This window comes from Bos indicus x Bos taurus, chromosome 5 (genome assembly GCF_003369695.1).
Source record: "Bos indicus x Bos taurus breed Angus x Brahman F1 hybrid chromosome 5, Bos_hybrid_MaternalHap_v2.0, whole genome shotgun sequence".
Classification (NCBI taxonomy): domain Eukaryota; kingdom Metazoa; phylum Chordata; class Mammalia; order Artiodactyla; family Bovidae; genus Bos; species Bos indicus x Bos taurus.
In genome coordinates, this window is record NC_040080.1 from 115,734,013 (window position 1) to 115,761,514 (window position 27,502).

The 27,502-nt window shown below is 38.9% G+C and overlaps 1 protein-coding gene and 1 non-coding gene across 2 annotated transcripts in view; one reads left to right on the top strand and one right to left on the bottom strand.

Annotated features, from left to right (window-relative positions):
• KCNC2 (potassium voltage-gated channel subfamily C member 2) overlaps positions 1-26,867 on the top strand; it is a 287,584-nt gene extending 260,717 nt beyond the window's left edge. The window contains exons 4-5 of the mRNA XM_027543341.1: positions 23,396-23,534; positions 26,285-26,867. Coding sequence (XP_027399142.1) covers positions 23,396-23,511 — 116 coding nt within the window. The 3' untranslated portion in view covers positions 23,512-23,534; positions 26,285-26,867. The remainder of the gene's footprint in view (positions 1-23,395; positions 23,535-26,284) is intronic.
• Positions 8,376-8,447, bottom strand: TRNAY-GUA. The gene has a single exon. It is a non-coding gene; the product is annotated as a tRNA-Tyr (tRNA).
• Positions 26,868-27,502: the final 635 nt, after the last annotated feature.

Consider the following 27,502-nt stretch of genomic DNA (forward strand, 5'->3'; position numbering starts at 1 on the left):
AAGCAAGAGTACTGGAGTGGGGTGAATTGTTGAGAGTGACTAATTCAGTTCTTTTCATCCAAGAACTAAAGGGGAATAGGAATTCAGATAATGCTTATTTTCAAAATATTTACCCCGGTAGCTCTATTCAGGAACAATAAAGTGACATTTATGGTACTGGAATAGCAGTCCAATATATATTTATTTGAAGATCTGTAAGTGTACACTCTGGAGAAGGCAATGGCACTCCACTCCAGTACTCTTGCCTGGAAAATCCCATGGACGGGGGAGCCTGGTGCGCTGCAGTCCATGGGGTCGCTAACAGTCGGACACAACTGAACTACTTCACTTTCACTTTTCACTTTCATGAATTGGAGAGGGAAATGGCAACCCACTCCAGTGTTCTTGCCTGGAGAATCCCAGGGACAGGGGAGCCTGGTGGGCTGCCGTCTATGGGGTCGCACAGAGTTGGACATGACTAAAGTGACTTAGTAGTAGTAGTAGTAAGTAGACACACTAAAATCAGTTGCTGTTTCCCAGGGCTATTATCTGAGAATTTCTCATCTGGGTTTATTACACGGAAATTTATAAGTTATCTCTCCATTTGTAGTAGCCACAGAGATTGGTGGCAAGAATGAAGTGAGAATTAAAGGCGACATTAAAAATCAGGGGTCAGAGAGTTTTTCCTCCTCAATGGACTCAAAGTCAGCAAAAACCTCAATCAAATATCTCCTTTGAAATTGTCCCACCATTTAACTTCATTGAGAGAGCAGAGTAAAACACACAGACACACACACAAACAAATAATTGAATTTAAGTATCATATAGCTTATGAAATACCATATAGCTGAGGTATATATTTCATTTTTGAACAATATCATATCTGACTTACAAAGAAACCACATACTAGATAAGTGAACTAATAATATTTGTGACAGAATAGACCTACATGGAATACATTACTTTAGCATTTTCCCAGCACATTTTTACATATAAACTATAAAAAAAAAATCCCTCAACACTATAAAAATAAAATTTGTTGCTAGTGGAAGAAAGAAATATTCTGGGGAATAGAATAATTTTATTAATAATAAAACATGCATTCACTCTCTTTTACCTAGGATTATATTATACATACTCATACAAATAAACTTTGTATTTACATAGCATTATAAAGAGTTTCAGGAGAAGGCAATGGCACTCCACTCCAGTACTCTTGCTTGGAAAATCCCATGGACAGAGGAGCCTGGTAGGCTGCAGTCCATGGTGTCGCTGAAGGTTGGACACGACTGAGCGACTTCACTTTCACTTTTCACTTTCATGCATTGGAGAAGGAAATGGCAACCCACTCCAGTGTTCTTGCCTGGAGAATCCCAGGGATGGGGGAGCCTGGTGGGCTGCCATCTATGGGGTCGCACAGAGTCAGACATGACTGAAGTGACTTAGCAGCAGCAGCAGCAGCATAAAGAGTTTCTGTATTAAGTATAGATGATTAAAAGGGTATAGTTTTGAGAAAGAAGAATGTAACTGGAGGAATCAACCTGCCTGACTTCAGACTATACTACAAAGCAATAGTAATCAAGACAGTATGGTACTGGCACAAAGACAGACATACAGATCAATGGAACAAAATAGAAAGCCTGGAGATAAAACTACACACTTATGGACACCTTATCTTTGACAACGTGTTAGTTGCTTAGTTGTGTCCAAATCTTTGTGACCCCATGGACTGTAACCCATTCTTGTAACCCAAGAATAATGGAGTGGGTTGCCATTTCCTCCATATCTCTGACAAAGGAGGCAATAACATACAATAAAGAAAAGACAATCTCTTTAACAAGTGGTGCTGGGAAAACTGGTCAACCACTTGTAAAAGAATGAAACTAGAACACTTTCTAACACCATACACAAAAATAAACTAAAAATGGATTAAAGATCTAAATGTAAGGCCAGAAACTAAAGAACTCCTAGAGGAAAACATAGGCAAAACACTCGCTGACATAAACCACAGCAGGATCCTCTATGACCCACCCCCCAGGATAATGGAAATAAAAGCAAAAATAAACAAATGGGACCTAATTAAACTTAAAAGCTTTTGCACAACGAAGGAAACTATAAGTAAGGTGAAAAGACAGCCTTCAGATTGGGAGAAAATACTAGCAAATGAAGCAACTGACAATTAATCTCAAAAATCTACAAACAGTTCATGCAGATCAATTCCAGAAAAATAAATGACCCAATCAGAAAATGGGCCAAAGAACTAAATCGACATTTCTCCAAAGAAGACATACAGATGGCTAACAAACACATGAAAAGATGCTCAACATCACTCACTATTATAGAAATGCAAATCAAAACCACAATGAGGTACCATCTCCCACCAGTCAGAATGGCTGCTATCCAAAAGTCTACAAGCAATAAATGCTGGAGAGGGTGCAAAAAAAAGGGAATCCTCTTACACTGTTGGTGGGAATGCAAACTAGTACAACCACTATGGAGAACAGTGTGGAGATGCCTTAAAAAACTGGAATTAGACTGCCATACGACCCAGAAATCCCACTGCTGGGCATACACAATGAGGAAACCAGAATTGAAAGAGACAAGTGTACCCCATTGTCTCTTTCATCGTAGCACTGTTTACAATAGCCAGAACATGGAAGCAACCTAGATGTCCATCGGCAGACAAATGGATAAGAAATCTGTGGTACATATACACAATGGAATATTGCTCAACTATTAAAAAGAATGCATTTGAATCAGTTCTAATGAGGTGGATGAAAGTGGAGCCTGTTATAGAGTGGAATGCGTCAGAAGAAAAACACCGATACAGTATATTAACGCATATCTAAGACTGTGAAGAAGGCTGAGCACTGAATAATTGATACTTTTGAACTGTGGTGTTGGGGAAGACTCTTGAGAGTCCCTTGGACTGCAAGGAGATCCAACCAGTCCATTCTGAAGATCAGCCCTGGCATTTCTTTGGAAGGAATGATGCTAAAGCTGAAACTCCAGTACTTTGTCCACCTCATGGGAAGAGTTGACTCATTGGAAAAGACTCTGATGCTAGGAGGGATTGGGGGCAGGAGGAGAAGGGGACGCCAGAGGATGAGATGGCTGGATGGCATCACTGACTCGATGGACGTGAGTCTGAGTGAACTCCAGGAGTTGGTGATGGAGAGGGAGGCCTTGGTTGCTGCAATTCATGGGGTCGCAAAGAGTCGGACACGACTGAGTGACTGATCTGATCTGACCTGATCTGATGGAATTTAGAAAGATGGTAACGATGACCCTGTATGCGAGACAGCAAAAGAAACACAGAGATAAAGAATAGATTTTTGGACTCTGTGGGAGAGGGTGAGGGTGGGATGATTTGAGAGAATAGCATTGAAACATGTATATTATCATATGTGAAACAGATTGCCAGTCCAGATCCAATGCATGAGACAGGGTGTTCAGGGCTGGTGCACTGGGATGACCCAGAGGGATGGGATGGGGAGGGAGGTGGGAGGGGGGTTCAGGACTGGGTGCACGTGTACACCCATGGCTGATTCATGTCGATGTATGGTGAAAGCCCTTACAATATTGTAAGATAATTAGCCTCCAATTAAAATAAATAAATACATTTAAAAAAAATGATATAGTTTTTAGGCATGCATTTTTCAAAGCCTCTTGATGAAAGTGAAAGTGGAGAGTGAAAAAGTTGGCTTAAAGCTCAACATTCAGAAAACAAAGATCATGGCATCTGGTCCCACCACTTCATGGGAAATAGATGGGGAAACAGTGGAAACAGTGTCAGACTTTATTTTTCTGGGCTCCAAAATCACTACAGATGGTGACTGCAGCCATGAAATTAAAAGACACTTACTCCCTGGAAGGAAAGTTATGACCAACCTAGATAGCATATTCAAAAGCAGAGACATTACTTTGCCAACAAAGGTTCATCTAGTTAAGGCTATGGTTTTTCATGTGGTCATGTATGGATGTGAGAGTTGGACTGTGAAGAAGGCTGAGCACTGAAGAATTGATGCTTTTGAACTGTGGTGCTGGAGAAGACTCTTGAGAGTCCCTTGGACTGCAAGGAGATCCAACCGGTACATTCTGAAGGAGATCAGCCCTGGGATTTCTTTGGAAGGAATGATGCTAACGCTGAAACTCCAGTACTTTGTCCACCTCATGGGAGGAGTTGACTCATTGGAAAAGACTCTGATGCTGGGAGGGATTGAGGGCAGGAGGAGAAGGGGACGCCAGAGGATGAGATGGCTGGATGGCATCACTGACTCGATGGACGTGAGTCTGAGTGAACTCTGGGAGTTGGTGATGGACAGGGAGGCCTGGCGTGCTGCGATTCATGGGGTTGCAAAGAGTCGGACACGACTGAGTGACTGATCTGATCTGATCTGGTTTTAGTTTTTAACGTGTAGTTTTTTCTCAAGTCCTCTTAAGAGTCCCTTGGACAGCAAGGCGATCCAACCAGTCCATCCTAAAGGAAATCAGTCCTGATTATTCATTGAAAGGACTGATGTTGAAGCTGAAACTCCAATCCTTTGGCCACCTGATGCGAAGAGCTGACTCATTGGAAAAGACCCTGATGCTGAGAAAGATTGAGGGCAGGAGGATAAGGTGACGACAGAGGATTAGATGCTTGGATGGCATCACAGATTCAATGGACATGAGTTTGAGCAAACTCTGGGAGATAATGAAGGACAGCGAAGCCTGTGTGCTGCAGTCCATGGGGGTCACAAAGAGTCGGACACAACTGAGTGATTGAACAACAACTGAAGTCCTAAGATCTTTATTCTGTAACAGAACAAAAGACAGGATGGAATCAGATGTCTTACACTGTCATTTTCTTTGAGAAAGCAAAATTCACTAAAGAATCAGAGCTTTCATTTTCTTGACATTGGGTTAAGGGAATTGGTAGGTGTAAACCCTAAGCTGGAAGAAAAATCCCTCCTATATCCAAAATATGCTAAATAAAAAGCTCAAATATATTGTTTTTATAAATGGAAGCACCCTCAAAGGCAAAATTTCAAGATTTTAATTTTTGAAATTTCAACTTTAGAAAACACTTCCTCTTGATATGAATTACTGAGGTAATTATATGGATTGCTTACTATTTTACAAGCACTTTTCTAAGTGCTTTGGTGTCAGTGAATAAAACAGGTTAAAGACCATTTCCTTCATGAAGCAGATACTCTAGAACACTTAAATATTAAAAAAAAAAAAACCCTAATAACTTTAATAAAATTTAAATAAAACCTTAATATTTAAAAAATTTAGCACCTGTCAAATTGACTCTTAAAAAAAGATCAGATATCAACAGCTCCGTGATCTTCTCCCAAAGCACTTATTTTTGTATTACAGTTATTAATAATTGACAAAACAATCAAAATAAGTACTCATGTTCTCACCGGTTTAGGCAAAGAATGCATTAATAACTACCAAGGCTAACATGAAATGTTAACAGAAGTGGTATGGACATAACAGAAGCAGAAGATATTAAGAAGAGGTGGCAAGAATACATAGAAGAACTGTACAAAAAGATCTTCATGACCAAGACAATCACGATGGTCTGATCACTCACCTAGAGCCAGACATCCTGGAATGTGAAGTTAAGTAGGCCTTAGAAAGCATCACTACGAACAAAGCTAGGGAGGTGATGGAATTCCAGTTGAGCTATTCCAAATCCTGGAAGATGATGCTGCACTCAATATGCCAGCAAATTTGGAAAACTCAGCAGTGGCCACAGGACTGGAAAAGGGCAGTTTTCATTCCAATCCCAAAGAAAGGCAATGCCAAAGAATGCTCAAACTACCGCACAATTGCACTCATCTCACACACTAGTAAAGTAATGCTCAAAATTCTCCAAGCCAGGCTTCAGCAATACGTGAACTGTGAACTTCCAGATGTTCAGGCTGGTTTTAGAAAAGACAGAGGAACCAGAGATCAAATTGCCAACATCTGCTGGATCATGGAAAAAGCAAGAGAGTTCCAGAAAAACATCTATTTCTGCTTTATTGACTATGCCAAAGCCTTTGACTGTGTGGATCACAATAAACTGTACAATTCTGAAAGAGATGGGAATACCAGACCACCTGACTTGTGTCTTGAAAAACCTATATGCAGGTCAGGAAGCAACAGTTAGAACTGGACATGGAACAACAGACTGGTTCCAAATAGGAAAAGGAGTACATCAAGGCTGTATATTGTCACCCTGCTTATTTAACTTATACACAGAGTACATCATGAGAAACCCTGGGCTGGAAGATGCACAAGCTGAAATCAAGATTGCCGGGAGAAATATCAATAACCTCAGATATGCAGATGACACCACTCTTATGGCACAAAGTGAAGAGAAACTAAAAAGCCTCTTGATGAAAGTGAAAGAGGAGAGTGAAAAAGTTGGCTTAAAGCTCAACATTCAGAAAACTAAGACCATGGCTTCCCGTCCCATAACTTCATGGGAAATAGATGGGGAAACAGTGGAAACAGTGTCAGTTTTATTTTTGGGGCTCCAAAATCACTGCAGATTGTGACTACAGCCATGAAATTAAAAGATGCTTACTCCTTGGAAGGAAAGTTATGACCAACCTAGATAGCATATTGAAAAGCAGAGACATTATTTTGCCAACAAAGGTCCATCTAGTCAAGGTTATGGTTTTTCCAGTGGTCATGTATGGATGTGAGAGTTGGACTATAAAGAAAGCTGAGTGCCGAAGAATTGATGCTTTTGAACTGTGGTGTTGGAGAAGACTCTTGAGAGTCCCTTGGACTGCAAGGAGATCCAACCAGTCCATTCTAAAGGAGATCAGTCCTGGGTGTTCTTTGGAAGGAATGATGCTAAAGCTGAAACTCCAGTACTTTGGCCACCTCATGCAAAGAGTTGACTCATTGGAAAAGACTCTGATGCTGGGAGGGATTGGGGGCAGGAGGAGAAGGGGATGACAGAGGATGAGATGGGATGGTTGGATGGCATCACCAACTCGATGGACATGAGTTTTGGTGAACTCCGGGAGTTGGTGATGGACAGGGAGGCCTGGGGTGCTTCAATTCATGGAGTCGCAAAGAGTCGGACACGACTGAGTGACTGAACTGAACTGAAGGCTATCATGAAACATTTAAAGATCGTATTCTAGGCCTTTTTATATATTTTTTGCTTACGTAGATTTATGCTGTTGGAGCATAATTGAATAAAAGTAGGATCTTTTTTATTCTATGATTTAATGATACAATTTTTAGATCCAAATTAATCTTATTTTTCCTAATTTTCCTTGACTCCTTCTCAGTTTGATGGCTACAGAAGTGTGTGGTAATAGCCAAAAAGGAAATTTCCCCAAATTTGTAGTGGATTTTGTTACCCAGATGCAAATTTGTTTTATAATCTTATTGGCAATATACCATATTTGACATTTGTAGTCTTTTTTTTTAAGAGTATGAGTTCTTAAGAATGAAATTAATATCCTAGTTATTGAATTTATTTAAATTTCAAAGGATTTAGAGCCATTCAATTCTGTAAGTGAAAATGTAAGAAGCTATATTTACATCTAAGGTGAATACACAAAATTTTATTTCCAAACTGTGGTAGAAGATTTAAGTAATAGTGAAATATTGCTTACATTGTTTGGCATATATGAAAGTTCACCAAAATATTAAGGAATCAGCTACTGAAATAATATGTTATAAAGATAGATAGTCTTTGTTTTCTAAAATCCCTTTATGTCAAGTGTTTTAGACTGTTTAATGGCTCAGAATGGCAAAATTGTGAGCCTTACATGAGCACCATTTTTATAAACCAAATATAAAGCATATTATTTTATGTAGCAGTTCAGATGAGCTTCAATAATTCCTCTTGAAAAGTTTAATTAGGCATGGGTATCTATATATAGGTGAAAAGACCTGACTTTTGGACATTTTTATTTAAAATGTCAAACTCTGCCACAAACCAGTTCCATTCAGGCACAGTGGTCAGCTGTCTCTCTCTCTCTCATGATTCCCCACAGTGGTGAGGCTATCAGTAAAACAGTACTACATTTACTTAGAATAATGAAAAATAAGTCATTTTCTTTTTCAATATTTTTGAATGTCTGACTGTTGTAAGTGGATAGCTATTTTCCACAAATAGAATAAAACTAATGTTATTTGCTTGAACTTTCCAGAAGAAAGGGTAAAAAGAGATGATTCAGAATAATTTTGCTAGGCTTTGTTGTTTTTCCATTTGATCTGAGTTTATTTCATCCTAACTTGACAAATGATGGAATCTTTCAAAGGCTACCAGCCCAGAAGAAAATATCCCTTAAAATATTGTGATACTGTGTTTCTCTGAAAGACCTTTTCCTTTTTTAACCTCTTTTGATTATCGTCAATCTAAGGAATATCATTTCCTTCTCCAGGGGATCTTCCCGAGCCAGGGATTGAACCTGGGTCTCCTGCATTACAGGCAGATGCTTTACCATCTGAACCACTAGGGAAGCTATTTGGTGGTGGGGATTGCTTATTTATTTTATTTATGTGTTGGTTTCATTATTCCTCGTGTTTCCTGTAAACTGTGGCGTGGCATTTATTTTTCGCTACAAGGACACTGCTAATACATGTGTTCTCTAACTGGATCATCAATGTATTAACTCTTCCAATAATTTTTGAAAATATTCTCTGAGGTACACAATCAGGGTAATGTTATTCATGATAGTTCTTTGAGATAATATGCTTATTTTATCCTTGTTATCTAGTTAAAACATTCTGCCTGAGAGCTTAGGGCTTATGAGTTGAAAGATGAAGACAATGATTACTAGGTTTATTTTTCTTGTTAATTTGAAAAGAATGCATTTCTCAAACCCGTATCCATGTTCCATAATGCAGGGTCTCTGCCTATAGATGGTACAGCATACTATAAAAATTATAGATGTGTTCAAGTATGTGAAATATGTACCACATACATCAGCTTCATAAATAATAATCCAATAAATTGGCAATTTAGAAATCACCATCTCTAGGTGCACAAACTTAATTTTCTACTTTTTCAGAAAGAAAAAAAAAAAACAAAATCAAGTAACATTCCACAAAGATATTTAACTTTTTGTAGGAGGATAAGCTATTTTTCACACTGTGGAAGCATCTCTAAGCAGGCAAACATTGATAGGTTGCTCATAAACTTAACATCATTTTAAGACAAATAGCTTGATGCTTGACAGCTGCACCTTAATTATGTCAATAATATAAATTTAAAACTTCATCCTTTATAAGTATCATATAATTCAAATTTTCTCTTCTTCAGACTTGTCTTCTCCATTTTTTAAAAACTTAAGACTAATCAGGACCAGTGATTCAAATGACTATTAGAAATCATTAGAAGTTATATACCTTTGGGAAATTGTTATTTACTTAGACAAATTATTACCTGGAATGGGTTGGTAGCTGTTCCCTTCTCCAGGGGATCTTTCCAATGCAGGGATCAAACCCAGGTCTCCCGCATTGCCACACTGTAGCCCTGCAGGCCGCCTGCCATGTGGAGACCTGGATTCTATCCCTGGGTTGGGATGATCCCCTGGAGAAGGGCATGGCAACCCACTCCAGTATTCTAGGGATTCTCTGGTGGCTCAGGTGGTAAAGAATTTACCTGTAATACAGAAGACCCAGGTTCAATCCTTGGGTTGGAAAGATCCCTGGAGAAGGAATGGCAACCCACTCCAGTATTCTTGCTTGGAAAATTCCATGGACAGAGGAACTTGGTGGGCTACAGTCCATGGGGTCACAAAGAGTCAGACATGACTTAATGGCTAACACTTTCACTTTCACTAGACAAATTAGATGATCAGTGTACCTCCTCCAATTAGTCATGAACTACTTAGGAATAAGAGATACTTCACACACTGTTTTAATTAACAATAATAAGAGCTATTACAGCCCTAGAGTTAATCCTGAACAGACTTTGGGGAACACAGATAGGTACATCCAAATGGATTTGACTCTGGATCTGGTAAAGGAGAAGAAAATCTGGGAATTGGGGAAAAATCAGCCCTGTAGGTGAGACAGCCTGGTGAGTGATATGAGCAGAGGTTAAACAAAGCAATCCTTCTCTGCAGCTTTACTGGAAGACTTGTCATCTCTGATGCTTGGTTTTCCAATGTTTCCTTTATGGGAGCACTATTTATTTCATGATATTGCTACTGAGTAATAGAAAACCCTAACTACAGTGCAGTAAACTAGCTACAGTGGATTTGACTATGATGCCAGTCAGTGATGGGGGTAGAGAATCTGTGCAAATTGTCAATGAAGATGAGAATTCAGAAGCTGAAAATTGCTGATAGACCCATAAGTAAAACCTTGGGTGTTATTTTACCATTCATTTCAGTTCAGTTAAGTTGCTCAGTCGTGTCCGACTCTTTGCGACCCCATGAATCGTAGCACGCCAGGCCTCCCTGTCTATCACCAACTCCCGGAGTTCACTCAGACTCACGTCCATCAAGTCAGTTATGCCATCCAGCTATCTCATCCTCTGTTGTCCCCTTCTCCTCCTGCCCCCAATCCCTCCCAGCATCAGTCTTTTCCAGTGAGTCAACTCTTTGCATGAGGTGGCCAAAGTACTGGATTTCAGCTTCAGCATCATTCCTTCCAAAGGACACCCAGGACTGATCTCCTTCAGAATGGATTGGTTGGATCTCCTTGCAGTCCAAGGGACTCTCAAGAGTCTTCTCCAACACCACAGTTCAAAAGCATCAATTCTTCAGCGCTCAGCCTTCTTCACAGTCGAACTCTCACATCCATACATGACCACAGGAAAAACCATAGCCTTGACTAGACGGACCTTTGTTGGCAAAGTAATGTCTCTGCTTTTGAATATGCTATCTAGGTTGGTCATAACTTTCCTTCCAAGGAGTAAGCGTCTTTTAATTTCATGGCTGCAGTCACCATCTGCAGTGGTTTTGGAGCCCCCCAAAAATAAAGTCTGAGACTGTTTCCACTGTTTCCCCATCTATTTCCCATGAAGTGGTGGGATTGGATGCCATGATCTTCGTTTTCTGAATGTTGAGCTTTAAGCCAACTTTTTCACTCTCCTCTTTCACTTTCATCAAGAGGCTTTTTAGTTTCTCTTCACTTTCTGCCAAAAGGGTGGTGTCATCTGCATATCTGAGGTTATTGATATTTCTCCTGGCAATCTTGATTCCAGCTTGTGTTTCGTCCAGCCCAGCATTTCTCATGATGTACTCTGAATATAAGTTAAATAAACAGGGTGACAATATACAGCCTTGATGTAGTCCTTTTCCTATTTGGAACCAGTCTGTTGTTCCATGTCCAGTTCCATGTTGTTCTGAGGTTATTGATATTTCTCCCGGCAATCTTGAGTCCAGCTTGTGTTTCTTCCAGCCCAGCATTTCTCATGATGTATTCTGCATATAAGTTAAATAAGCAGTGACAATATACAGCCTTGATGTACTCCTTTTCCTATTTGGAACAAGTCTGTTGTTCCATGTCCAGTTCTAACTGTTGCTTCCTGACCTGCATACAGATTTCTCAAGAGGCAGGTCAGGTGGTTTGGTATTCCCATCTCTTTCAGAATTTTCCACAGTTTATTGTGATCCACACAGTCAAAGGCTTTGGTCAATAAAGCAGAAATAGATGTTTTTCTGAAACTCTCTTGCTTTTTCCATGATCCAGCGGATGTTGGCAATTTGATCTCTGGTTCCTCTGCCTTTTCTAAAACCCGCTTGAACATCTGGAAGTTAACGGTTTACATATTGCTGAAGCCTGTCTTGGAGAATTTTGAGCATTACTTTACTCGCAAATTTTCACAAATGCAGTGGCTTAAAAGAACACAAACGTATACTACAGTTCTGAAAGTCAGAAGATTGAAGTGGGTCTTCTGGGGTTGCAATCAAAGTGTTGACAGGTTCCTTCTAGAGTATCTAGAAAAACACTTGTTTGTTTTTCTAACTTCTAGAGGTAACTTACATTCCTTGGCTCAAAGCCCCTTCCTCCATCTTCAAGGAAACAGTGTAGCATCACCAAATATCTCTAACTCTGCCCTCCTCTCCCTCCTTTCTCTACTTTTAAGGACTTTTACAATGACATCAGTATAATGTATACTCCCTAGGACTTGCCTGGTGGTTCAGTGGTAAAGAATCTGCCTGCCAATACAGGAGATGGGGGTTTGAATCCTGGATCAGGAAGATCCCCTGGAGAAGGAAATGGCAACCCACTCTAGTATTCTTGCCTGGAGAATCCCATGGACAGAGGAACCTGGAGGGCTAAAGTCCATAGGGTTGTAAAGAGTCAGACATGATTTAGTGACTAGATAACAAAAATGTAGAGTAATTTCTCTATTTTAAAGTCAGCTGATTAGTAATGTAATCCATTTACAACCTTAATTCCCTTTGTCATGTAACATATTCATAGGTTTCTGAAATTATCACAAAATGTATGGGATAGGGGGGACATTTTTCTCCTAAAGTTGGAAAAACAATGGTGGAATAAGACCAATCACTGTAACTTCACTTTGGGGAAGGAAAGCATTTGCAAAATGAAGGAGGCAGTTTGAAACATATCACAAAGTAAAGACTGCATTGAAACAGTAATATAGTCAGTTGACTGATAGAGACAAATTTAAGGGTGCAAAATGGGACTGAATGAGAATTATGTTTTAAAGTCAGGGGCAAAGGAAAAAGTGTTAGGTAAAAGTGATAGAACTTGGTAAATAAAGTCATTAAAGCCACACTAAAAGCAATGTGAAAATTATTAGAATTGTTCAAATTAGAGTTTTGAGTGTGAAAATTTTGCTTCCTGCTTACTTTGTAGCTCCATTGTTTAAGTTGCTGCCAATTGTTCATTTTATGATGACAGGGTCTTTATTAGGGATCCTTACCTAGATCATACTGTGCGTTTATCCAGCATCTTAATCTGGGATCTGAAAACTGAGCTTTGAAGTTTTCATAGGGAAAGTCTTGATAACCAGTGCCTTAGAACATTTTTTTAAAAAACTAAAGAACAACTATTACATTATTCTTAAGCCTTTTCCTTGGCCTGCCCTCCATAATTCTTGAAAGCAGTTGACACAGCAGCTATCCTTCTTTCAAGTGAGTTTCAGGTGGAGGGAAAAGCCCTAGTTTCCATTTAAAGCTGGATCTCTGCGAATGATTAAGGTTTCAAGTGAATATCACAACTCATGAAAAAATCGCTGGCTGGAAAATAGAATCTGGAAATAGCAACTGCAGTAAAAGATAAGCTCTAGAGAGTGGACATCATTAAATGATTCAACATCTTAATTATGTTTCCTTTCTCTGTCCAAGAGCCTCCTAGGAAATCTCTTATGACTGTCATCTTTGCTTCCTAATGATCAAAGCTGTCAAAATATATATTTTTCCATGCTGGATTTTCTGGATGGTGTGTGTGTCTGTGTGTGATGAGAGGCATCAGTGTAATATTAGCTAAAAATGTGAAATATCCAAAATCACTAGGATCTTATGTACAAGTATTTTGCACTGAAATCCAAAATGGAGAGACCCCAAAGGCTTTATTGTAACAAAGTCTTTAAAGTTCCTGGAATAGCATATGCTCTAGTTTCTTTGATATTCTTGAGCAAGGAAATAGTATACAAGTCTTTGTGTTTTTATTTGAATAACCACTTATTCCTTTTCTTCATCATTGCTTACGGACCATGGAATGTTCAACATGTGTTTTCCCCAACTCTTTGGTCCCACTGCAGATGAGTGTCCTTTACACTCCACCATCTCATTCACTCTTATAAGACATCTTGCTGCCACCTGGAACTATTTCATCTTCAATTAGATTTATAGCACATCCCATACTGGTCTCAAACTTCCCCCATTCTAGCTGCTTTTTTTTTTCTTTTTCCAGTTTTATTTATTTATTTATTTATTTTACTTTACAATATTATATTGGTTTTGCCATACATTGACATGAATCAGCCATGGGTGTACGTGAGTCCCCCATCCTGAACCCCCCTCCCACCTCCCTCCCCATCCCATCCCTCTGGGTCATCCCAGTGCACCCGACCCTGTCTCATGCATCGAACCTGGACTGGCGATCTGTTTCACATATGACAATATACATGTTTCAATGCTATTCTCTCAAATCATCCCACCCTCACCCTCTCCCACAGAGTCCAAAATTCTATTCTTTATCTCTGTGTCTCTTTTGCTGTCTCGCATATAAGGTCATTGTTATCATCTTTCTAAATTCCATGCTGCTGCTGCTGCTAAGTCGCTTCAGTCGTGTCCGACTCTGTGTGACCCCATAGACGGCAGCCCATCAGGGTACCCCGTCCCTGGGATTCTCTAGGCAAGAATGCTGGAGTGAGTTGCCATTTCCTTCTCCAATGCATGAAAGTGAAAAGTGAAAGTGAGGTCGCTCAGTCGTATCCAACTCTTAGCGACCCCATGGACTGCAGCCTACCAAGCTCCTCTGTCCATGGGATTTTCCAGGCAAGAGTACTGGAGTGGGGGGGCCATTGCCTTCTCCTCTAAATTCCATATATATGTGTTAATATACTGTATTGTTTTTTTTTCTGACACACTCCACTCTGTATAATAGGCTCCACTTTCATCCTCCTCATTAGAACTGATTCAGATGCATTCTTTTTAATGGCTGAGTAATACTCCATTGTGTATATGTACCACTGCTTTCTTATCCATTCATCTGCTGATGGATATCTAGGTTGCTTCCATGTCCTGGCTATTGTAAACAGTGCTACAATGAACATTGCGGTACACGTGTCTCTTTCAATTCTGGTTTCCTCAGTGTGTATGCCCAGCAGTGGGATTGATGGGTCATGTGGCAGTTCTATTTCCAGTTTTTTAAGGAATCTTCACACTGTTCTCCATAGTGGCTGTACAAGTTTGCATTCTCACCAACAGTGTAAGAGGGTTCCCTTTTCTCCACACCCTCTCCAGCATTTATTGCTTGTAGAGTTTTGGATAGCAGCCATTCTGACTGGTGTGAAATGGTACCTCATTGTGGTTTTGATTTGCATTTCTATGATAATGAATGATATTGAGCATCTTTTCATGTGTTTATTAGCCATTTGTATGTCTTCTTTGGAGAAATGTCTGTTTAGCTCTTTGGCCCATTTATTTTGATTGGGTCATTTATTTTTGTGGAATTGAGCTGCAGGGGTTGCTTGTATATTTTTGAGATTAATTCTTTGTCAGTTGCTTTATTTGGTATGGTTTTCTCCCATTCTGAAGGCTGTCTTTTCACCTTGTTTTTAGTTTTCTTCATTGTGCAAAAGCTTTTAAGTTTAATTAGGTCCCATTTGTTTATTTTTGCTTTTATTTCCATTATTCTGGGAGGTGGGTCATACAGGATCCTGCTGTGATTTATGTCAGAGTGTTTTGCCTATGTTCTTCTCTAGGAGTTTTTGTTTCTGGTCTTACATTTCGATCTTTAATCCATTTTGAGTCTAGCTGCTGTTATCTATGACTTCATTGGCTTCTGAAGTCCACTGATCATCTTTACTTCTTCCTTGCCTGTGAGTATCTCCAATTTTACTATAATCTACTATTCATATTTCAATGCACTCTTGATGATACTATCAATTCCTTGGACTCTTTCACTGTTTTGTAATATCCATCAAATGAAGCCCTGACTGTGAATAAGTTCAGCCACGTGCTTTCTCAGTAAATGCAGTTCACCAGCCACATCCTGTCAAGACTAGGTGCATGGTGTAACAACGCAGCAAGAGGATCATCCAATTAAAATAGATCTGAATGCAGTGCAACATTTTGAACATGTGCAAATGAATGAGAAATTTCTGGACTCCAAAAGTATATTTCCAACTAGGGTCCCGATATCCCTAATTTGATGCCTCAAAGGCACCTGTAAGTCAACATCCATGAATTCACTATTGTCCCCCTAAATTGAATCCCTTCCGCTGTTTCCAACATTAGCACCCGTGACCCTTTCCTCCAATGAAGAGCTCAGCACTGTGAATATATTTTACATCCTAAATGTTTCTCAAATCAGTCTTCCCTCCATCTCCACTGCCACTGCCATAGTCAATACAAAATTGTTCCTTCCTACTGCAATTGTCCCCAACTATTCTTTCCATATCCAGTATTGTACCATTAAATTTTTTCTTCACACTAATTCATATATTCTAGGTATGTAATTTAGACATGTGATCTCTTGCTTCAAACCCTTCAAAGGTTCCATTTCTTTTAGGGTCAACATATTTGACAGGCCCCACAAACAAGGCCTTCAGTACCGGACTTACTTACCTTCCCTGGTTCACTTTTCTCCATTTTTCCCTTTGCTATCAGATCTCTCACCTTAATTTACATATTTTTATTGTCTGCTTTTATAGAAGTATAATTAACTTATATTACTTTCAGTTATATACAATATGATATAACATAGTAATTTGGTATTTTTGTAGATTACACACCAAAGTTATTATAAATTATCATACTAAGTGAAGTGAGACAAAGTATCATATGATATTGTTTACATGTGGAATTAAAAAAATACAAATTAACTCATATGCAAAATGGAAATAGACAAACAGACAGAAAACAGATTTTGATTAAAAAAGGGAAGGTTATAAATTAGAAGTTTGGGATTAATATATTTACATTACTATATGTAAAATATATAACCAACAAGAACCTACAGTATAGCACAGGGAACTATATTCAATATTTTGTAATAAGGGAACTTAGAAACAATGTGAAAAAAAATTTTTTTAATTTAATTTTATTTTTAAACTTTACATAATTGTATTAGTTTTGCCAAATATAATATACATATATATATCTATTTATATATATTTTTGAAGGTTGAGTTTTAAGCCAGCTATATAGCTTTTATTTCTATATAGCTGGCTTAAAACTCAACATTCAAACAACTAAGATCATGGCAACTTGTCCCATCACTTCATGGCAAATAGATGGGAAACAATGGAAACAGTAACAGATTTTATTTTTTTAGGCTCTAAATTCACTGCAGATGGTGACTGAAGCCATGAAATTAAAAGATCTTGCTCCTTGGAAGAAAAGCTATGACCAATCTAGACAGCATATTAAAAAGCAGAGACATTACTTTGGTAACAAAGGTCCGTCTAGTCAAATCTATGGTTTTTTCAGTAGTCACGTATGAATGTGAGAGTTGGACCATAAAGAAAGCTGAGCACTGAAGAACTGATGCTTTTGAACTGTGGTGTTGGAGAAGACTCTTGAGAGTCTCTTGGACTGCAAGGAGATCCAACCAGTCCATCCTAAAGGAAATCAGTCCTGAATATTCATTGAAAGGACTAATGCTGAAGCTGAAGCTCCAACACTTTGGCCATCTGATGTGAAGAACTAATTCACTGAAAAAGACCCTGGTGCTGGGAAAGATTGAAGGCAGGAGGAGAAGGGGATGACAGAGGATGAGATGGTTGGATGGCATCACTAACTTGATGGACATGAGTTTGAGTGAACTCCGGGAGTTGGTGATGGACAGGGAAGCCTGGCGTGCTGGGTTTGTAAACAGTCTGACATGACTGAGAGAGTGAACTGATATATTTCATATATATATGAAAGTGAAAGTGGACAGTGAAAAAGTTGGCTTAAAGCTCAACATTCAGAAAACGAAGATCATGGCATCCGATCCCATCACTTCATGGGAAATAGATGGAGAAACAGTGGAAACAGTGTCAGACTTTATTTTTCTGGGCTCCAAAATCACTGCAGATGGTGACTGCAGCCATGAAATTAAAAGACGCTTACTCCTTGAAAGTTATGACCAACCTAGATAGCATATTCAAAAGCAGAGGCATTACTTTGCCAAAAAAGGTTCATCTAGTCAAGCCTATGGTTTTTCCTGTGGTCATGTATGGATGTGAGAGTTGGACTGTGAAGAAGGCTGAGTGCCGAAGAATTGATTGAATTCTTCAATCAATCCCAGGAGATCAGCACTGGGATTTCTTTGGAAGGAATGATGCTAAAGCTGAAACTCCAGTACTTTGGCCACCTCATGCAAAGAGTTGACTCATTGGAAAAGACTCTGATGCTGGGAGGGATTGGGGGCAGGAGGAGAAGGGGACGACAGAGGATGAGATGGCTGGATGGCATCACTGACTCGATGGACATGAGTCTGAGTGAACTCCGGGAGTTGGTGATGGACAGGGAGGCCTGGCATTCGCAATTCATGGGGTCGCAAAGAGTCGGACATGACTGAGCGACTGATCTGATCTGATACATGCATATATATAAAACTGAATCTCTTTGCCACATACCTGAAATTAACACAACATTATAAGTCAACTATGACTTCAATGAAATAAATAAAATAAGTAAGCTCTCAGGATAGAGTATACAAAAAACCTCAAAGTTATTATAATATTGTTGACTGTACTCCCTGTGCTATACCTTACATATTTGTGACTTATCACTGGTTTGTACTTTTTAATCCTCTTCACCTGTTTCGCTCATCCCTCCCCTCTGCTGCTGCTGCTGCTGCTGTTAAGTCGCTTCAGTCGTGTCTGACTCTGTGTGACCCCAGAGACAGCAGCCCACCAGGCTCCCCCGTCCCTGGGATTCTCCAGGCAAGAATACTGGAGTGGGTTGCCATTTCTTTCCCTAATGCATGAAAGTGAAAAGTGAAAGTGAAGTCGCTCAGTCGTGTCTGACCCTCAGCGATCCCATGGACTGCAGCCTTCTAGGCTCCCCTGTCCATGGGATTTTCCAGGCAAGAGTACTGGAGTGGCGTGCCGTTGCCTTCTCTGTCCCTCCCCTCTTGCAACTGCTAATTTATTGTCTGTATCTGTGAGTTTGTTTCTGTTGCTTTATATTTATTCATTGAAATTTGAATTTTTTTACATTTCACGTAAAATTGAAAACATAAAGTATTTATCTCTCTCAGTCTAACTTATTTCACTTAGTATAATGTCTTCCAGGCCCAGTAAGATTCTTTCAGATGGCAAAATTTTATTCTTTTTATGACTAATATTCATTATATATATATATATATATATATATATATATATATATCTTCTTAATCCATTAATCCATCATGAACACTTAGATTGCTTCCATATCTTGGCTATTGTAAATAATGTGGCAATGAACATTGTAGTGTATATACCATTTCATTTTAGTGTTTTCATTTTCTTAGAATAAATACCCAGGAATGGAACAGCATAAACATATGATAGCTCTGGGATTCCTTGGTGGCTCAGTTGGTAAAGCATGCCTGGAATGCAGGAGACCCCAGTTCGATTCCTGGGTTGGGAAGATCTGCTGGAAAAGAGATAGGCCACCACTCCAGTATTCTTGGGCTTCCCTGGTGGCTCAGCTGGTAAAGAATTTGCCCGCAATGTGGGAGACCTGGGTTTGATCCCTGGGTTGGGAAGATCCCATGGAGAAGGGAAAGGCTACTCACTCTAGTATTCTGGCCTGGAGAATTCCATGGACCATATAGTCCATGGGGTCACAAAGAGTCAGACATCTGAGTGACTTTTACTTAAACTTTGTGCCACTTAGAACCTGTTTTGTAGCCTATTACAAACATGCATTTTATATCTGCTTTAATCATTAAAGAAAAGAATGTATTTAAAAATCAAAATGGAGCAACTGTTGTTCAGGCATTCAGAATGGATCTGGGTGACCCTTGTGGATATGGTTTCAGGTATGTTCCTGCATCACTGAAAAACTTGAATTTTCTGAACTGTATCAAACTTAAGGACATAACAAGGCATTCTCAAAACAATGTCTAGTAGCACCTGCAAGCTGCAAACATATGCTTTCAAGTTCACCCCTTATAAATATGCAATCATTTTGGACCCCAGTCAATCCTTGTGTTATAAGCACCCTTACATCTTTCCATCTCCAATTCTAGTTCTTCACAGTTTATATAATTTTGCAGGTTTCACCTTTTATAAGCTTGCCAGATTTTGTAGTCCAGCAGATTACAATTCAAGAGTTTCCCAAATCTGTGTCTCCCTGTCTTATTGTCCACAGTTTGGTTCAAATAAAACTCTTCTTTTCCTATTATAGATTCTTTACTAATTGTTTGCATCAGCAGTGGCTTGTCCTGTGGCTATGCAAGAATAAAGGGTACCAGATATAAGACTTTAGCCATCATTATTTATGCTTAGGAGTTACACATACCAGTTGTATAATGTTTGGCAAAGCTCTTCACTGGAAATTTTTGATCCTCCCAATTACTCTTAATAGGTAGTAGAATTATTATTATCATATACACAGATAGGAAAATTAAGCTTAGAAAAGTTACTATATAGGCAGCCAAAGCTGTATTTTTATTAACTGACAAAAATGGAAACCAAATTCTGGTGTTCTGATTTGAAATTCAATGCCTCTTCAGTAATAATATTTACTTTCTGCTAATCTTTTGCAATTTATATGTAAAAATATCATTCCATTTGGGGGACATTTATAAAAGGTAAAAAATTTATATGTTTTTCTAATTGGAAATCATTTTGAGAATATCTGACCAGCATCAGTGACCCATTAAAGAAAATGAAAGAAAAATGAATGTGCGCATAAAGAGGTCAGCTTTATACAGTATAAAGCCACAAAAGATAACTGACCTGCCTAGGCATGGTTAAATGTAGTCTTAAAATCCTGCACATCAAAGTAATGGACTGGCCTCCTAGGAATTACATGGAGAATCAGGGAGCTGCAGACTACATAGCTGTGTATTAGATGAAACTATTGAGATAATAGCCTCTAGGTTTCCATATAGCTTCTCACAACAAGCTTTTATTTCCAGAAGCATTAAAATGTGATTTTATAAAGACACTCAGCATCAGAAAAATAACTCTATACATAAAATCAAGAGGTTACCAAGTGCAACAGAAGATAAAGGTAGGTTGCCAAGAAAACTGATGTTTGCTATAGCACCGCAGATAATATTATTAAAATAGCTTTTGTAGGTCACCTCTTGAGAAACCTATATGCAGGTCAGGAGCAACAGTTAGAACTGGACATGGAACAACAGACTGGTTCCAAATAGGAAAAGGAGTATGTCGGGGCTATATATTTTCACCTTGCTTATTTAACTTATACACAGAGTACATCATGAGAAACGCTGGGCTGGAAGAAGCACAAGCTGGAATCAAGAATGCCAGGAGAAATATCAATAACCTCAGATATGCAGATGACACCACCCTTATGGCAGAAAGTGAAGAGGAACGAAAAAGCCTCTTGATGAAAGTGAAAGAGGAGAGTGAAAAAGTTGGCTTAAAGCTCAACATTCAGAAAACGAAGATCATGGCGTCTGGTCCCATCACTTCATGGGAAATAGATGGGGAAACAGTGTCAGACTTTATTTTTGGGGGCTCCAAAATCACTGTAGATGGTGATTGCAGCCATGAAATTAAAAGACACTTACTCCTTGGAAGGAAAGTTATGACCAACCTAGATAGCATATTCAAAAGCAGACACATCACTTTGCCAATAAAGGTCAGTCTAGTCAAGGCTATGGTTTTTCCTGTGGTCATGTATGGATGTGAGAGTTGGACTGTGAAGAAGGCTGAGCACCGAAGAATTGATGCTTTTGAACTGTGGTGTTGGAGAAGACTCTTGAGAGTCCCTTGGACTGCAAGGAGATCCAACCAGTCCATCCTAAAGGAGATCAGTCTTGAGTGTTCATTGGAAGGGCTGATGCTGAAGCTGAAACTCCAATACTATGGCCACCTCATGTGAAAAGTTGAGTCATTGGAAAAGACTCTGATGCTGGGAGGGATTGGGGGCAGGAGGAGAAGGGGACGACAGAGGATGAGATGGCTGGATGGCATCACTGACTTGATGGACATGAGTTTGAGTGAACTCCGGGCCATGGTGATGGACAGGGAGGCCTGGCGCGTTGCGATTCATGGGGCCGCAAAGATTCGGACACGACTGAGCAACTGAATTGATGGAAAGAGAGTTTGGAGCTTTTTTTTTTTTTTTCTCAGTTGTTGTTTGTGTTCCAGGATGAATAAAGTAGACAGACAAGTTGTGCTTAACTTGATTCTAATAATTGAGGGTAGTTTTTATAATACATATTACATAATTTTATATTTCATATAACTGTCCTGTGTGTATTATTAGACTAATGTATTTGAGGTCACATTTTGAGTTGTTTCAGGCTTCCCTTGTGGCTCAACTGGAAAGAATCCGCCTGAGATGTGGGAGACCTGGGTTCGATCCCTGGGTTAGGGAGATCCCTGGAGAAGGGAAAGGCTACCCACTGCAGTATTCTGGCCTGGAGAATTCCGTGGATTAGTCCGCGGGTCGCAGAGTCGGACACGACTGAGCAACTTTCACTTCACTTTGAGTTTTGTCATCCTTCAGTGCTTATTTGTCAACTTACTCCAAGATTTCAAAAAAAAAAAAAAAATTTCACTAGAAGAAGGTCTGGAAGGAAGAGAATGTAAGACCCAGTTCCTATTCTCAAAAAATAAACAATGCAGTTTTAGAGAGATACAAAGTAGCTAATGAAGTGTTTTCATATGTGAATCCATTCCCTCAGATCAGATCAGATCAGTTCAGTCGCTCAGTCGTGTCCGAGTCTTCGAGACCCCATGAATCACAGCACGCCAGGCCTCCCTCTCCATCACCAACTCCCGGAGTTCACTCAGACTCACGTCCATTGAGTCAGTGAGGCCATCCAGCCATCTCATCCTCTGTCGTCCCCTTCTCCTCCTGCCCCCAATCCCTCCCAGCATCAGAGTCTTTTCCAATGAGTCAACTCTTCCCATGAGGTGGCCAAAGTACTGGAGTTTCAGCTTTAGCATCATTCCTTCCAAAGAAATCCCAGGGCTGATCTCCTTTAGGATGGACTGGTTGGATCTCCTTGCAGTCCAAGGGACTCTCAAGAGTCTTCTCCAACACCACAGTTCAAAAGCATCAATTCTTCGGTGCTCAGCCTTCTTCACAGTCCAACTCTCACATCCATACAGGACCACTGGAAAAACCATAGCCTTGACTAGATGAACCTTTGTTGGCGAAGTAATGTCTCTGCTTTTGAATATGCTATCTAGGTTGGTCATAACTTTCCTTCCAAGGAGTAAGCGTCTTTTAATTTCATGGCTGCAGTCACCATCTGTAGTGATTTTGGAGCCCAGAAAAATAAAGTCTGACACTGTTTCCACTGTTTCCCCATCTATTTCCCATATCCATTCCCTAGTGAGTGATACATGTGTAAATAATGCTACAGGGATTCAGGAAAGGGGGCAAATACTAAGGAGTAAAATAGTCAAGTAGTGAAGATTTAACTTTGTTGAGTTTGAAGAAAATAGAGGTCTCAGAAGGATGTAACAGCATGTATCCTGTCTGGCAGGGCTATGTTTCAGCAAAACTATAAAGAAATACAACAAATCTGAGAAATATCTAGATATATGCATAGTCCGGAAGGAAAATGAAAAGAAAAGGCTTTAGGCACACATATTTAAGAATGACTGATCTAAATATTATTCCAACAGCTTGCATGGGAACATGCATTCTTGAAAGGAGCCTGAGAATCAAGCAACAACATTATAAGGCATCTAATCGAGGGTGTTCATTTGGCCAAGGAAACACGATCATGCTTGTATCATGACTGTATCACATGAACTTTGGAAGGTAAGTGCACATATTATGTTTGACTACATAATGTAGACAATGTAATGAATGTAAGAATAAAGGAAGGTTAATATAAGACCGTAGAGTTGCAAAGAGTCAGACAGGACTGAGCGACTTTCACTTTCAGTGTAAGAAAAAAGGAAGATGTTGAGCATGTGGCCAACTGGAGAGTATATTAAAAGGTCTTAGAATTCAATCTTTAAATAAACTGTGCTAACAAAAAATTAATTTATCTGTGGGCCACCATAAGCTGAGTTTACAAACCTTTCTGGATTATGCCTCTCTTGAAATTAGAGCATGTGCTTTATGAATCTCAGTATCATCTACCTTCATCTACTATTTAAAATATATCAATGTGGCTTGAATGAATAAACAAATCTCACTTAAAAATCAGCCCCTCCTGATTCATGTCGATGTATCGCAAAAACCATATTACCACAAAAACCAAATTACCACAATATTGTAAAGTAATTAGCCTCCTCCAGTTAAAATAAATAAATTAATTTTAAAAACTCAGCCCCTCTTCTGAGCATGGCAGTAAAGCAATTCACTGCTTATGAAAGACTCTTGGCTTCTGTTCATACATACGAGTTATCCCTAGGTGATATAACAGCTGATATTCTTACATTGTTTCATTTACCTTTTAATAACTCATTATATTATCATAGTTGAAATTATTCTTTCCACTTTATAGAAGGAAAAAAATTAAACTCAGAGGAGTTATGTGAGATAGCTAAGGTTATTTACATAAGATGAAAATTTTAAATTAAGTAGCAAAGATGAAATTAAAAATTTTCTATATTTATATGTGTGCTTGCCAATTTCATCTGATAATAAACCAAATATGAATTTTAGTGAAGCCTAACATACATGTTTATGCCTTGTCATATAACAACATAATGTAATTTACAATGCTAAAGTTTTCAGGAATTATTAGATGTTTTACTGGAATATTTTCCACTAGGCCCTGAAATAGAGCTCTCTGAAGAAAATGGAATGACTTTTGATATGAGGTTGCATTGCACTGTTATATGTCATGGGATTTTTGAGATCTGTGAATATTTTTTTCAACAAAATCTATTTTACAAATCGCACAGTTAATACTCAGAGTAATTTGCTTGCTTAGAGTGATTTGCTTAAGGCCTCTGATTCTACATCCAGTCAATACTCCATTGGCTACTCATTAAAGATGCACTGATTAAGAGGATAATCAAGAAGTATCAAGAATTCTGAAAACTTCCAAGATTGGAGCTGAGATCATTTTAGGGTAAAGCAACCTTGTTTGTGCCCCTTTTATTTCAGGGATAATTTTAGAGACTTAAGCAGTATCCATTTGCAGAAATGCATTGCCTTTCTCCTTCAGATTTATGATCTATGTCCTCCAAGAATTCAGATCAATATGATGACCAAGTGATTCATCTCCTTATGTCTTACTCACTTATAACTGTCACTTTGAGAAACACTTACCTTGTTCCACGTTCCTAATATATCCTGGATCCCCTGTGGTACAAATACTGCAAAAAATTCTTTAAAATGTCTTTAAATAGACTAGTAGAAACCTAAAAGCCAGTCTTTTAGACTTTTCAAATACCAGGTTGCTTTAATCTACCTAAAAAATAACAATTTATAGAAAAAGAGCAAAGTGAACAGAGCTCTAGAAACTAGAGGAATTTTTTTTTTCAATCACTTGGTGTGTTTTCTATTATGATTTTTGCAAAAAAGTTCTTTTAAAAGTCACCCCAATAAAAAAGTCACCCCATTTTCAGAATTCATCAACTACAACTAAAAATTCTAGGTAGTTTTGATTTAATTGTTTCAGAAGCTGGGGAGGGAGTAACAGTCACAGCAGAGCCAAATTCACTGGAGAAAGGCAAAAACCTTGCCTTTTTTGTATGTACTTGATCAGTGGACACTAACTAAATGATAAAAGTGACAATAGCAATCACACAGAAAAAAGAGAAATATTTCAATGAGGATAGGTTGCATATTTTATTATAGGTAAAATTGTTTAAAAACACGCTTTGAGAAGTGGATAAATGGCACTTATTGTATTAAGTTTATTTGGAGCAATTTGTATTAATTAAGCATAAAATAATTCACACGCTATAAAACATTCTTCTCTATGTCAAGAAATAATTTTTTTGTATATCATTGAAAACCACATGTAAGTACTGCCAAGAAAATTACTACTTTTTTTATATTGTTGTTCAGTTGCTAAGTCATGTCCAACTCTTTGCTACCTCATGGCCTATGGCTCCCCTATTCTCCACTATCTCCCAAAGTTTGCTCAGACTCGTGTCCATTGAGTCGATGATGCCATCTAACCATCTCATCCTATGTCCCCCCCTTCTCCTCCTGCCCATAACCTTTCCCAGAGTCAGGGTCTTTTCCAGAGTCAACTGTTGGCATCAGGTGGCCAAAGGATTGGAGCTTCAGCTTCAGCATCAGTTCTTCCATTGAATATTCAGGGTTAATTTCTTTTAGGATTGACTGGTTTAGTCTTACTGCAGTCCAAGGGGATCTCAAGAGTCTTCTTTTCATATCAAGAGAAGTTGAAAAAAAAAAAAAAACTGACTAGGAAAGCAACAATAATCACAGTAAATAACTTTATCAACTAACAGGGGTTATCTAACTGCTCATGTTCAATACATCTACATTTTTCTCCAGCATATTCCTTTTAATATCCATAGTGCAATAGGATATCTGGAATCTATATTGCACTATAATAATTTTAATCTCCTCTTCTTTAGGACCACTTCTCAGCTTACAACAACAGAGAGTCTATTTTTAAAGATCAGTGTGAAACAACTAAGATATTGAGAACTGGAGACAAATTAAGCAGCATCTTGAGATGTGCCATCAGAAACCTAAAACTGTCTTCCTGACTGCAGACAGGAAGATGTTTTGAAGCCAATCAAGGAACTGTGGCATTATGTACACTGATTGCAGCTGGGGAAGATGCCAGATTGAACATCTGCTTCTGATCGAAATTGAAAACGGCAGTTGGTAAATGAAATGACACCAATAAATCTCAATGATAAGATGATAAGAGATGTCTGTGAGGGAGTCCAGGGAAGGCAGAAATGGACTCCTAAGTAGAAATTTAAGGTGTTAAGTTATAAAATTAGATATCTACATTATTTATTGAATCCCAGTGCCTTTAGGAAGAAGGTAAAACATGTGCAGGAACTTTTAGCATTGGGAAGAAAAGCTGGAGTAATAAGATTGATTAATAGGACTAAAAGGAGACCAGGAACCAGTGGAAAGAGATTGAATTTGTTGTTAGCAGCCTTGGACTGCGGAGAAGGCAATGGCACCCCACTCGGGTACTCTTGCCTGGAAAATCCCATGGATGCAGGGGCCTGGTAGGCTGCAGTCCATGGGGTCGCTAAGAGTCGGACACGACTGAGTGACTTCACTTTCACTTTTCACTTTCATACATTGGAGAAGGAAATGGCAACCCACTCCAGTGTTCTTGCCCGGAGAATCCCAGGGACGGGGGAGCCTGGTGGGCTGCCGTCTATGGGGTCGCACAGAGTCGGACATGACTGAAGCGACTTAGCAGCAGCAGCAGCAGCCTTGGACTGGAGTCCTGATTCAGTCAGTTACTGAGAGCCTTGCAGTCTTGGTGACCAACAGTGTTTCTATTCTCTGCCATTCTAACCCCTCACTCTACCTTATCTCCAGTGTTTCAGGCTTGAGAGTCACATTTTGATTTACAGAGAGAAACTACTCACAGCTATAACAAGCATGCATTGCATGTCTCAAAATACAAAGAAATTCATTTTCTTAAATGTTAAGTGTTTATTAAAATTAAGAAATGTTTACTGAACATTTATTGGAAAACATGTATCTTTATATAAGGATAATTAAAAAATAAACCCAAAGTTCTGTTCTTAAGTGTTACAAAGTCCAGGGGGAAAAGACACAATCGGGCAATGACCAAACACTAAAGAGCTATTAGAGAA